This window comes from Salvelinus fontinalis, chromosome 16, assembly GCF_029448725.1.
Source record: "Salvelinus fontinalis isolate EN_2023a chromosome 16, ASM2944872v1, whole genome shotgun sequence".
In the NCBI taxonomy this organism is placed as follows: Eukaryota; Metazoa; Chordata; class Actinopteri; order Salmoniformes; family Salmonidae; genus Salvelinus; species Salvelinus fontinalis.
The window spans coordinates 26,263,775-26,277,594 of NC_074680.1; the positions used below are offsets into that span (position 1 = coordinate 26,263,775).

The 13,820-nt window shown below is 44.9% G+C and overlaps 1 protein-coding gene across 3 annotated transcripts in view; it reads right to left on the reverse strand.

Moving 5' to 3' along the window:
* The window catches only part of LOC129812876 (latent-transforming growth factor beta-binding protein 2-like), a 167,554-nt gene extending 159,410 nt beyond the window's left edge, over positions 1-8,144 (reverse strand). For all 3 annotated transcript variants that reach the window (XM_055864824.1, XM_055864826.1, XM_055864823.1), the window contains exons 1-2: positions 7,130-8,144; positions 56-129 (exon numbers count right to left, since the gene is read on the reverse strand). In XM_055864824.1, the coding sequence (XP_055720799.1) occupies positions 56-129; positions 7,130-7,593 (538 nt within the window). In that variant the 5' untranslated portion in view covers positions 7,594-8,144. The remainder of the gene's footprint in view (positions 1-55; positions 130-7,129) is intronic.
* Positions 8,145-13,820: the final 5,676 nt, after the last annotated feature.

Genomic DNA, 13,820 nt, shown 5'->3' on the forward strand with positions numbered 1-13,820 from the left:
AGATTATCATTGATCATTGTTTACCTAAGGCATATGGTCAAAGACGAATACTTACGTTTTATGCAGCGGTTGGTCCCAGAAGCCACAGCCCATCCAGAGCAGCACTGGTGACCTCCACATACATTAGGCCTGCAGAGAAAGAGAGGGAGAGAAATGGGATATGTAATACTGTATGGGGATATGTAATACTCAGCCTCCAGTATCTATGCTGCAATAGTCTATGTGCCAGGGGGCTAGGGTCAGTCTGTCCTATCTGGTGAAATTTTTCTGTTTTATTTGGTGGCCTATGTGAACTTAAGGATGCTCGCTCCAATTCTCCCATCTCTCTCGGAGGACCTGAACCCTAGGACCATGCCTTAGGACTACCTGGCCTGATGACTCCTGGCCGTCTCTAGCCCACCTTGTTGTGCTGCTGCTCCAGTTTCAACTGTTCTGCCTGCGGCTATGGAACCCTGACCTGTTTACCAGATGGACGTGCTACCCTCTCTCTCGCTCTCTCTCTCTAAGCCAACTGAAATGTACTCCTGAGGCGCTGACCTTTTGCACCCTCAACAACCACTGTGAATATTATCTGACCCTGTTGGTCATTTATGAACGTTTCAATATCTTGAAGAACGATATGGCCTTAATGGTCATGTACTCTTATAATCTTCACCCGGCACAGCCAGAAGAGGACTGGACACCCCTCAGAGTCTGGTTCCTCTCTAGGTTTCTTCCTAGGTTCCTGCCTTTCTAGGGAGTTTTTCCTAGCCACAGTGCTTCTACATCTGCATTGCTTGCTCTCTGAGGTTTTAGGTTGGGTTTCTGTATAAGCACTTTGTGACATCTGCTGATGTAAAAGGGGCTTTATAAATACATTTGATTTGATTTGTACGTAATACTTAAATGGACTGGCATATAGAAAGTACAGTACCCCACAATTCATAAGGGGAATAATGTTTTGAGTGTTCATGGTCTCAAACCTTAACATTTCTATCTGAGATTTAATTCTGACCCCATTATAGTCTCATATCCCTTAATGTGGTTGGCCTATTGAAGGAGCACCTTAGAGATTCAGAAATAATTGCATTTTATTCAATAACATTTGCAGGCAAAGCATGAAACTCTATCTGTGAGTGTAGAGCCACACACCCCTCTCTCTGTGCTGCATGGAGTCCAGAGGGAAAACAAATAGGCTAGTGGTTATCTGAGCCTGGGAGGGAACAGGAGAAACACATGAAAAGCACCCTTTGCTCACATAAATCTCCAGGAAAATGAAAGATGACAAGTTTCAAACTGTAATAACTAGATTCTTTACATATTTTACTCCGCAAAAACAGCACTGGACAATTTTTACAGCGAGATGCATGAAAAGGCACCACACCACAAGAGCAACTCCAGGGCAAATTCAAACCACAAACAAGAGTTCTGGCATAAATTGACTTCCCATCTTCTATCCACAAGATATTAATGGCAATGAGTTGAGTGAATGTATGTATGGCTTATGCAGATACAGTACGATATCTGTTCTGGGTCAGGAGATGACTAGTAAACTGTTAAAGGGTAAACACAGGATGACAGTAGTACTGGTCTGCCTTCTGTCAACACCACCTGGTCAGACAACTGGGGTTATTCACTTGGAACCAGATCCAAACGGAAGTAAACGGAATGAAATGGGGAGGGACCTACCAGAATTTGTCTAACAGAAACTCTTGTTTCCGCTGCAAAACGGTTAAGACTAACGATTACTACCGTTTTTCTTTTTTTTGTGGTTTGAGAGTTCTTTAGATGGATGGATTACTCTCTATGTAGAAAAACACTGGATGGAGACCAATGACTCTTTTGCAGATTTAGGGCGTGTTCCTATTGTTAGACGTTGCTGATGCCTGACAGATCTTACAATTCCTGGATAGGTATTTTAAGAATCAGTTAACCACATCATATGCTATAGCAATTTGTCAGTCGATGACACAGTCGATGACGTGCCACGCAACCATTGGTTGTTGCGTCGCTTTGCCTTAGCTGTGAAACGCTAAGGCAAACTGACCATATTCACAACCATGCATCAACTCAACTACTTCCTGATCTCTTCTGACAACTAACAAACATCTGACCAATCAGACTAGAGCAAAGTAGTTGCTAGGTAGTTAATCAATTACCTTTACACTTGCAAACAGCTGATTCACCATATTTTAACTACACAACAGTGACTTAGAAAACAATAATATCTCCCATAAATTATGAATATGAACCATACAAAATAGACCAGCAGGTCTTTGGGGATGTTGATGCCTATAGGGATCCTTCCTGATAGCATCATGAAGAGTACAGTAGCATGGTAAAAGTTTTCAAGTTCTACATAACAAAACCATTCATAAAAGCTCTATAAATATCAATGATGTCATATTTGCACTCATAATGACCCATTTTATGCAGCCAGGTTGAGCAATTTTCCGAGCAAGTTGGAGCAGTCATGGGTCTTCCTGACAGACTGAGCTCGAGAGGACATGACAGGTACACCGTATGGAACTCCCTATCCCAGAGGGCTAACCACAAACCAGGGAGTGAGTAAGGAGACAGTGGGAATTCCGAGAGGAAATGTGTCATGCAAGCACACGCTCTCTAACGACAAGCAGATAATTCATTTCAAGCTAATGAAAGAGAAAGAGGTGAAAAATCGTGAAATACACAAGGTATGCCTCTGACAATTTATGGCACCTTTACTGTTACGATCCCTTAAAGGGGCAGGTATTTTCACTCTATAAGGTTTAAATAATACTGTGAAATTGTGAAAATTAAGTTTGAGCTATTTGAAAAGAAACACCTGGAATTGCAGCATATTTTGGTGGGTTGGAGTTTTGGCCTGCCTGGCAACATCACTAGGCAGTATAAGTTAATAGACCAATGACAAAGTAGAGTTTCAAACCTATCTGCCAATAATAACTCGTTTTCAGGTTACATATCCCTCCCATTAGGCTCCTCCAATTAGGTCCCTCACTCAGACCACTCCCAGACAGTCCCATCAAAATTCTTGTTTTGACACGCCCTGACCATAGAGAGCCTTTTTATTCTCTATTCTGGTTAGGTCGGGGTGTGACTAGGGTGGGTAATCTAGGTTGTTTTATTTCTATGTATGAGTCAGCTCTCCGTACTCGTCCTGAGGAGCGGGCTATCAATCTGGTCAAATCTGTGCCGGCTCCACGCACCAGGTCTCCAGTACGCCTCACCAGTCCGGTACGTCCTGTGCCTGCTCCTCGCACTCGCCCTGAAGTGCGTGTCACCAGTCCGGTGCCACCTGTGCCGGCTCCACGCACCAGGCCTCCAGTGCGCTTTCCCAGTCCGGTACCTCCTGTGCCTGCTCCTCGCACTCGCCCCGAAGTGCGTGTCACCAGTCCGGTGCCACCTGTGCCGGCTCCACGCACTAGGCCTCCAGTGCACCTGCCCAGTCCGGTACGTCCTGTGCCTGCTCCTCGCACTCGCCCTGAAGTGCGTGTCACCAGTCCGGTGCCACCTGTGCCGGCTCCACGCACCAGGCTTCCGGCGACGGTCCCCAGTCCAGAGCTTCCGGCGACGGTCCCCAGTCCAGAGCTTCCGGCGACGGTTCACAGTCCAGAGCTTCCGGCGACGGTTCACAGTCCAGAGCTTCCGGCGACGGTCCCCAGTCCAGAGCTTCCGGCGACGGTCCCCAGTCCAGAGCTTCCGGCGACGGTCCCCAGTCCAGAGCTTCCGGCGACGGTCCCCAGTCCAGAGCTTCTGGCGACGGTTCACAGTCCGGAGCTTCCGGCGACGGTCCACAGTCCGGAACCTCCAACGACGGTCCACGGTCCGGAATCTCCAGCGACGGTCAACGTTCCGGAACCTCCAGCGAGGGTAAACGGTCCGGAGCTTCCAGGCAAGGCGTCCAGTCCAGCTCCACGGCAGGAGTCTTTCTCTGCGCCGGTGTTCAGTCCAGGCATGGTGTCCAGTCCTGCTCCATGGACGGAGCCTTCCTCTGCGCCAGTGCCCAGTCCAGGCACGGCGTCCAGTCCCGCTCCAAGGCCGGAGCCTTCCTCTGTGCCGGTGCCCAGTCCAGGCACGGCGTCCGGTCCCGCTCAAAGGCCGGAGCATTCCTCTGTGCTGGTGCTCAGTCCAGGCACGGCGGCCAACTCAGCTCCATGGCCGGAGCCTTCCTCAGCGCCGGTGCCCAGTCCGGGTGTGGCGTTCAACCCAGCTCCATGGCCGGGGTCCTCCTCTGCGCCGAGGCCCATTCCGGGCACGGCGTTCTACCCGGCTCCTTGGCCGGACCCGTGATCTGGGCGGGGGCAAAGTCCCGCACCAGAGCCACCACCGATGCTGGATTCGCGAGATGAGCGGGTTCTTCGTCCTGCACCAGAGCCGCCACCGAAGCTAGATGCCCACCTGGACCATCCCCTATAGAGTCAGGTTTTGCGGCCGGAGTCAGCACCTTTGGGGGAGGGGGTACTGCCACGCCCTGACCATAGAGAGTTTTTTTATTCTCTATTTTGGTTAGGTCGGGGTGTGATTAGGGTGGGTAATCTAGGTTGTTTTATTTCTATGTTGGCCTGGTATGGTTCCCAATCAGAGGCAGCTGTTTAGCGTTGTCTCTGATTGGGGATCATATTTAGGCAGCCATTTCCCCACTGGTTTTTGTTTTTGTGTAGTTGCCTGTGACACTCCATTGCTTCACGTATCGTTTGCTTTTTTTTCTTGTTTTGTGCATTTCACGAATAAAAAGATGTGGAAACCATATCACGCTGCGCCTTGGTCCGAATGTTATTTCGACGATCGTGACATGTTTGAGAAATTGCTTTTTGCTAATAAACTATTTTACTTATTTTTGACCATTTTAATTGAAACAATCACAGTAAGGTACTTAATTGTTACACATAAATGATTTGATATTGAGATAAAAACGGGTGCATTGGACCTTTAGAGCGTTGGGCCAGTAACCAAAACGTTGCTGGATCAAATCTCCGAGCTGACATGGTAAAGATCTGTCATTCTGCCCCTGAACAAGGCTGAACCCACTGTTACACAGTAGGCCATCGTTGTAAATAAGAATTTGTTCTTAATAACTGACTTGCCTAGTTAAAAAAAAAATGATTTTTTTTTAAAGATGCGGAAGGCGACATAGGCGGATGCCGTGGATTGAGACGCAGCCCATACAAAAAACAGATATCAATCATAAACAGACTGATTTTCATGGGGATTTGTTTTTATGTTAATTAGATTGGTGCACATGCCCTTATTCAATCAAACTAGTAACTAGGTTCCTGGGTTGGATTATATTTTTATTCACATTGTTTTGTAACATAGGCTTGTTGAGTACATGAATCCAAATTAGCATTCTTAATGCACAAGAAGTAAGGTGTTTCTGGTTACCGTACAAGTTTGATGGGATCTAGCCCATTGTGTTGTGTGGATGTGGGAGCACTACATGAACTGCTTTCTACTGCAACTCAGTTACAGTAATAAAGACATTGGTGCTGAACACCCTGATACACTAGTATCTCTAAATCTCCCTGTGAAAGGCTATGGGAACCATTATATTAGGTTTGCTTTTCTGGAACCAAGTGACAAAGCCTTCCATGGCAAGATCTTAAAAGGAGAACGGTGGTTGAAATCAGGGCATTCAGACTATCATCCCAGATCTTCCCCTACTTACCTCCTCCTAACCTTAACTGTCAGACCTTACACAGAGTCTGCTAGGCATTCCTCACCTTATTCAACAGAGTAAGGTTTGTGAGTGCACCTTTCATCCCCCAACATGTGTTCCTCCAATTAGAAGGGATCCTCATATTGTTCATAAAGTGTCCCTCAGAAACTGGCCATATAAATAACCTGATAGGGTTGTGTGCCATGCATGTGTACCATGCGTTGTCCTATGGAACAAACAGGGTTGGCTGCATGAGGGTTCATTTACTACAAATAATCAGCTTTTAATGGAAACAACTGATGGTTCTGTTTTGAGTCAAACTAAAGAGAAAGAACTCCAGGTATTTGCAGCACTGAGAAAAAGCCTCCAGGAAAACAGGTGTTTCTAATCACTAAGTGAATTTGCAAATGTGGGCCAGGGCTTTTGTAGAACCACTTCATGGCCATGGGCATCATGTGTATTCACAAAACTAGAACACACACACACATACCTAGGAGTAGTCTGAGGACATGGTAACTGTACTGCTTTCAACGTTTTCTTAATGTAATGGATGTGAAATGGCTAGCTAGTTAGCTGTGGTGCGCGCTAATAGCGTTTCAATCGGTTACGTCACTCGCTTTGAGACCTTGAAGTAGTGGTTCCCCTTGCTCTGCAAGGGCCGTGGCCTTTGTGGAGCGATGGGTAACGACGCTTCGTGGGTGACTGTTGTTGATGTGTGCAGAGGGTCCCTGTTTCGCGCCCGTGTCGGGGCGAGGGGACGGTCTAAAGTTAAACTGTTACATTAAGATGAAATGATAGCTCTGGTAGTGCTCTTTCAATAAACTGCTCTGCATAAACTGGTGACAAAAATGTGGTTTAACACTTGTCGTTAATGAACAACTTCCTAGTCCAGAGAAACATGTTGTGTTCAATGTTCTGATATGAATAACGGGTTTAACCTCTACCAATATAGTTCAAGTCCTACCATGACCCCACATGACAAATTATCATTCCATTCAGAGAAATGTCACTGAGGAATTCAGTGTCAGACTGAATAGAGGAGAGGTCCGACTTTCACTTCAGACACACTGGAGCCATGGGATGGAATTCTTTCATTCATTCATTAGACATTATAGCAATATAGCCAATGTTTTCCAGCCTATGTGAGATATAGGGGAAAATAAGAGCAACAAAACATCTGCAGCAGATAGAGGGCACACGACTGCATAGGCTCCTGATGAAAGTCATTCCCCCTATAATACAATCATTATTGTGTAGCAGACAAATAGCAAGTGTATCAACTAAGCAAATGTTTCACAGTAGTAGGTTAGTGTTCATTCATGACACAACACAAAAGATGATGATAAATAATGTAACCTCACTTACAACCCCGGGAGGAGAAACAGCAGGATTTATGTAAAAAATAAAAACACATGTTTAATTTGTAGACAAACTCAAATGTGCTCCTGCGAGTATTACATATTTTTTCAAATGAAAACAAGCGCTGTGTCTTACCCTGCAAGGCGCCTGGTATGCGTTGAGCTGGGTTTGTTGCTCTGTCTGGAACTGATTCGGGGTCTTTGCTGTGATGAGTGATGGGTGCCGAGCTGTGTCGCGGCCCTACGCGCAGCATCTCGTGGGACGGTGGCATCATCCGCCCGGAGGGAAGCTTCCGTACTGGGAGCTGGAACTGGTTTAATTGCCGTCGCGTGTCTGTTATCTCGTAGAGATGATGAGCTCGCCGGAGCCCGGCGACCGGAGTGCGAGACATTATGAGAGAAACTGAGCGAGCTTTCTCTGGATGATATGGCGGGGACAGCGTCCTTAGCTCCCACTGCGGAGTGACCTTGGCTCCTCGCTAGCTCCCGGAGCTGCTCCCACATCTCCTGTCTACCACCTGTTGAGTCCTTCTGGCAGTCACACATTCGTACTAGTGCAATGGTTAGAACCACTAAAACTGCAATCCATAAACGGTCCATATTTGTGTCAAAAATGTAATTGCTGCTGCGTGTAGGCTGGTCACTCAAGATTCAGTTGTGTCGATAGCCACAAGCAATATCGAGTGGTTGAATGGAGGCGAACAGAAAGTTTCAGCAATACTGTAACTTTTCCCAAGCATGCAAAATGCTTTGATGTCTCTTCATAATGTCCAGGTAAGCATTACGCAGGATGGATTCAATATCTTAAACCAATTCACAGCTTTCGCATATTCTCCTAAAATTGAAAATGTAAAGCTTACCTATAGGTTACTTACAATAACAGGTTTATGTCAGATACGTTTTAATCCATTTGTGAGTTCATGTTAAGAGCGCGCGCAGGCAGCAATGGGATTTTGTCTGAAGCCGCAGTCCTACTCGAAGTGAAAGTTCTAGAGTATGAATGGTGCTCCGATGGATATGACCACCTCCTTGGATCTGAAGTCACCGGGAATTTTTGGAGGCTTTTCATGCGTTTTACAAGTAGAAAACTCCCCCTTAGTGGTCTTATTGATGCCTACGCTCAGCCCCTCCAAACCAAGCCGCCAAGCTACAGTACGAGATAATACACAAACTAACCTTGCGGTCCTCTTTTCTGCGGTTGCATAAACGCACATGTAGCGCACAATGTGGTTACTGCAGGATAGTATTCAAAATGCAAATCAAGGAAATGTTAGATTCAGTATGCTAGCTTAGGTCAACTTGTCATATAATATAACACATTGATAAACGTGATTGAGTAATTAGTAGGCTCGTAATTAAACATTGACATAACAATATATTTATGTCACACAACATGGGGGATATGGGAAGTGCACACACAGTTAAAGCTACATTTGAGTTCTTGGAAAACTATAGAAGTTATATAACAAATCCCATTCATCTTCCCCTCTCTTCCATGCTGCATCATCAGTTTCCCTGGACTGCCTGGAAACAACACATTTCCTTTCTCCCATAAGATCTTAAACAACCCAAAGAGAGTTGGCAGCCTCATCCCATTCAACCCACAATGATACACTTCAGCCTTGTTCACATTGGCAGTTTGAAGTTACTCAAATCCAATGTTTTTGCATATACGATTAAAATCGGTTCTGCAGTCTGAAAAGCCAAAAAGCACATGGAATCTGATATTTCAAGCCACATTTCAAACCACCTTGATTTGAAGTCAGATACAAATCTGATTCCTGGCTATGCGACTTGTGTCAGAATGGTAAAGTCTTATTTATTTACCCTCAAGTGGTTTTTAGACTGTTATTTAGCATATTTTGTTGCCTGCTAGCTACTCTGTTGACAGTTTGACATGAACATGACATGGTAGTTAACTAGCTTTGCTGATTGGTGAATTAGTGAATGTGCTAGAAAATTCAACAGCTACCTTGCTAGCTAGTTGACTGCTGTTGCTAGATAAAAATTAATTGTGAAAGTTGGATCATCTTAACCTTTGAGGCTTTAAAAGGGTTCTTACACTATGTATTTGAACATTCAAAGCAACTGGGAAACGTCCATGGCAGACATTGTTGTCACCTTAGCCTTGATAGGAAGCAGGAGCACCACCACCAATCAGCCTACACCACTGTGCACTCACCCATCATGACTATGACAACTAGCATCTGATTGTCAGTAATTGTCAGCAATTGACTGTCTGAACACACAAATCCGATTTGGTCACTTGTAACTTAACTTAACTAACTGTTATAACAGTCAGTACTCCAAAATGGATTTGAAAAACAAAACTGATCTGAGCATTAAGGCCTGCAGTGTGAACAAGCCTTAAGGGCTTTATTCAATCTGCATTGCAGAAGTTTAGCTCTACAGCGGGATTTAAATTTAAAGGCAATGTCATTGCTTTAGCGACAAAGCTGCAAACTTTATGTAAATGCTGAATGTCGGCTCAATCGGAAATTACCTTAAAATTTCTATCGCAGAATCTGTACCGCTTCAGCACCTGCCCACAATTGTTAAATAACCCTTCTGCAACCACCCAAATAAAATAAAATAGTTTATGTCACATGCAAATACAACAGGTGTAGACCTTACCATGAAATGCTTACTTACCGGCCCTTAAAACCAACAGTGCAGTTCAAGAAATAGATTCAGGAAAATATTTACGAAATAAAATAAAGTTGAAATAAAAAGTAACACAGTAGAACAATAATGAGGCTATATACAGGGGGTACCGGTACCGAGTGAATGTGCGGGGGTACAGGTTAGTCGAGGTAATTTGTAGGTAGAGGTAAAGTGACTATGCATAGACGATAAACAGCGAGTAGCATAGCAGTGTAAAAATAAAGGGGGGGGGATCAATGTAAATAGTCCGGGTGGCCATTTTATTAATTGTTCAGCAGTCTTATAGCTTGGGGGTAGAAGCTATTAAGGAGCCTTTTGGACCTAGACTTGGCGCTCCGGTACCACTTGCCGTGCGGTAGCAGAGAGAACAGTGTATAACTTGGGTGACTGGAGTCTTTGACAATTTTTTGGGCCTTCCTCTGACACCGCCTGGTATATGCAGTTGAAGTCGGAAGTTTACATAGACTTAGGTTGGAGTCATTAAAACTAGTTTTTCAACCACTCCACAAATTTCTTGTTAACAAACTATAGTTTTTGCAAGTCGGTTAGGACATCTACTTTGTGCATGACAAGTAATTTTTCCGATAATTGTTTACAGACAGATTATTTCATTTATAATTCACTGTATCACAATTCCAGTGGGTCAGAAGTTTACATACACTAAGTGGACTGTGCCTTTACACAGCTTGGAAAATTCAAAAAAATGATGTCATGGCTTTAGAAACTTCCGATATGCTAATTGACATATTTTGAATAAATTGGAGGTGTACCTGGGGATGTATTGCAAGGCCTACCTTCAAACTCAGTGCCTCTTTGCTTGACATCATGAGAAAATCTAAATAAATCAGCCAAGACCTCAGAAAAACAATTGGAGACCTCCACATCTAGTTCATCCTTGGGAGCAATTTCCAAACGCCTGAAGGTACCACGTTCATCTATACAAAGAATAGTACGCAAGTATAAACAGCATGGGACTACACCGCCGCCATACCGCTCAGGAAGGAGACACGTTCTGTCTTCTAGAAATGAACATACGTTGGCGCGAAAAGTGCAAATCAATCCCAGAACAACAGCAAAGGACCTTGTGAAGATGCTGGAGGAAACAGATACAAAAGGATCTATATCCACAGTAAAACAAGTCCTATATCGACATAACCTGAAACACCGCTTGTCACGGTTTTCTAAAGTAGAACCCAGAAGCAGACCAGGACAAGGAGAGTAAGACGGTGAGTATTTATTTACAAGTTTAAATGTAGTGATAGAAAAATCCAAATGGCGGAGCGGGCAGCGGAGGTGAGTTGATGGGATTGAATAGGCAGATCCAAGGAAGTAACTGAAGTCACCGACGACCATGTAGGGATGGGATGAGTGTTCCGGGTGAATGACTGTAGACAGAAAAAACGGAGGTGAGTTCAAGGCAAGCAAGACGTACAAAACAACAAAACAAACTCTATCAAACTGGAGGCTGATACGCTGGCACAACATACTGTTCATGGCTAACTATCCGGCAGGGAATGGATGTCAGGTCAGCGCTTATGAAGTGGAGGGGTGATGATCAGGACCAGGATACTCAGAGATGCTCCAACTAGCTACGTCGCCCGGCAACCAGACAGGGTGTGTTCCAGGACACTGGAAAAAACACTCCAGGACAGAACACAGGCAAAAACAGACTCAGGAAGCGGGATTCGTGACACCGCTCAGCAAGGAAGAAGCCACTGCTCCAAAATTGCCATAATGTCACGGCTGTTTAAAGAAGAGGACCAAGGTGCAGCATTCTGAGCGTACAGGTTCCTTTATTAAACAAGACGTCCCGTGTAGCTCAGTTGGTAGAGCATGGCGCTTGCAACGCCAGGGTTGTGGGTTCGATTCCCACAGAGGGCCAGTACAAAAAAGTATGAATGTATGTACTTGTAAGTCGCACTGGATAAGAGCGTCTGCTAAATGACTTAAATGTAAATGTAAAACAATAAACACTACAAACAAACCGTGAAGCTCAAAGGCTATGTGCCCTAAACAAAGTCAACTTCCCACAAAGACAGGTGGGAAAAAAGGCTACTTAAGTATGGTTCCCAATCAGAGACAACGATAGACAGCTGTCCCTGATTGAGAACCATACCCGGCCAAAACATAGAAATAGAAAATCATAGAAACACAAAACATAGAATGCCCACCCCAACTCACACCCTGACCAAAACAAAATAGAGACATAAAAAGGATCTCTAAGGTCAGGGCGTGACACAGAAAAAAGCCAGACTACGGTTTGCAACTGCACATGGGGACAAAGATCGTACTTTTTGGAGAAATGTCCTCTGGTCTGATGAAACAAAAATAGAACTGTTTGGCCATAATGACAGTTTGGAGGAAAAAGGGGGAGGGTTGCAAGCCGAAGAACACCATCCCAACCGTGAAGCAAGGGGGTGGCAGCATCATGTTGTGGGGGTGCAGGAGGGACTGGTGCACTTCAGAAAATAGATCATCAGGTAGGAAAATTATGTGGATATATTGAAGCAACATCTCAAGACATCAGTCAGGAAGTTAAAGCTTGGTTGTAAATGGGTCTTCCAAATGGACAATGACCCCAAGCTTACTTCCAAAGTTGTGGTAAAATGGCTTAAGGACAACAAAGTCAAGGTATTGGAGTGGCCATTACAAATCCCTGACCTCAATCCTATAGAAGATTTGTGGGCAGAACTGAAAAAGTGTGTGCGAGCAAGGGGGCCCTACAAACCTGACTCAGTTACACCAGCTCTGTCAGGAGGAATGGGCCAAAATTCACCCAACTTATTGTGGGAAGCTTGTGGAAGGCTACCCGAAACATTTGACCCAAGTTCAACAATTTAAAGGCAATGTTACCAAATACTAATTGAGTGTATGTAAACTTCTGACCCACTGGGAATGTGATGAAATAAATAAAAGCTGAAATAAATTATTATCTTTACTATTATTCTGACATTTCACATTCTTAAAATAAAGTGGTGATCCTAACTGACCTAAGACAGGGGATTTTTACTAGGATTAAATGTCAGGAATTGTGAAAAACTGAGTTGAAATGTATTTGGCTGAGGTGTATGTAAACTTCCGACTTCAACTGTAGCTACTCTGTCCTGGCGATACAAAGAAAAAACAGCCAGCTCTATATTATCTGTGTATCAGGCATGAAGGTAAGACCCAGATGCAGACAACGTCAAATTAACAATGGTTTAATATTCCAACAGGGGCAGGCAATAGACAGGTCAAGGCAGGCAGGGGTCAGCAACCAGAGGTGGGGCAACGGTACCGGACGGCAGGCAGGCTCAGGGTCAGGGTAGGCAGAGGTCAATAATCCAGAGGTGGAGCAAAGATACAGGTCGGCAGGCAGGGTCAGGGGCAGGCAGGCTGGCTCTGAGTCAGGACAGGCAAGGCTCAAAACCAGGAGGTCGAGAAAAAGAGAGACTGGGAAAAACAGGAGCTGAGACACAAAAACGCTGGTGAAGTGACAAACAAGACGAACTGGCAACAGACCAACAGAGAACACAGGTGTAAATACACAGGGAATAATGGGGAAGATGGGCGACACTTGGAGGGGGGTGGAGACAATCACAAAGACAGGTGAAACAGATCAGTGTGTGACACTGTGTCGTCGTTCAGCCACGACTCGGTGAAACATAAGATATTACAGTTTTTAATGTCCCGTTGGTAGGATAGTCTCGACCGTAGATCATCAAGTTTGTTTTCCAGTGATTGGCCAATAGAACCGATGGTAATGGCGATTTACTCAATCGCCTACGAATCCTAACAAGGCATCCCAACCTTCTCCCTCGGCATCTCCGCCTTTTCTTCAAACGAATGACAGGGATTTGGACCTGTTCTCTGGAAAGGAGTATATCCTTCGCGTCGGAATCATTAAAGAAAAAAGTCTTGGTCCAGTTCGAGGTGAGTAGTCGCTGTTCTGATGTCCAGAAGCTCTTTTCAGTCATAAGAGACGGTAGCAGCAACTTAATGTGCATAATAAGTTACAAACAATGCGAAAAAACAAACAAAATAGCACTGTTGGCTAGGAGCCCGTAAAACGGCAGTCATCCCGTCCGGCGCCATAGTGAAAATCTGAGGCCCGCACCCGATGTCCTAACCTGCAAATATAGAAAAGGCGCTGTACAGTCAGAGATAGCGGAGTGATTCTTTTA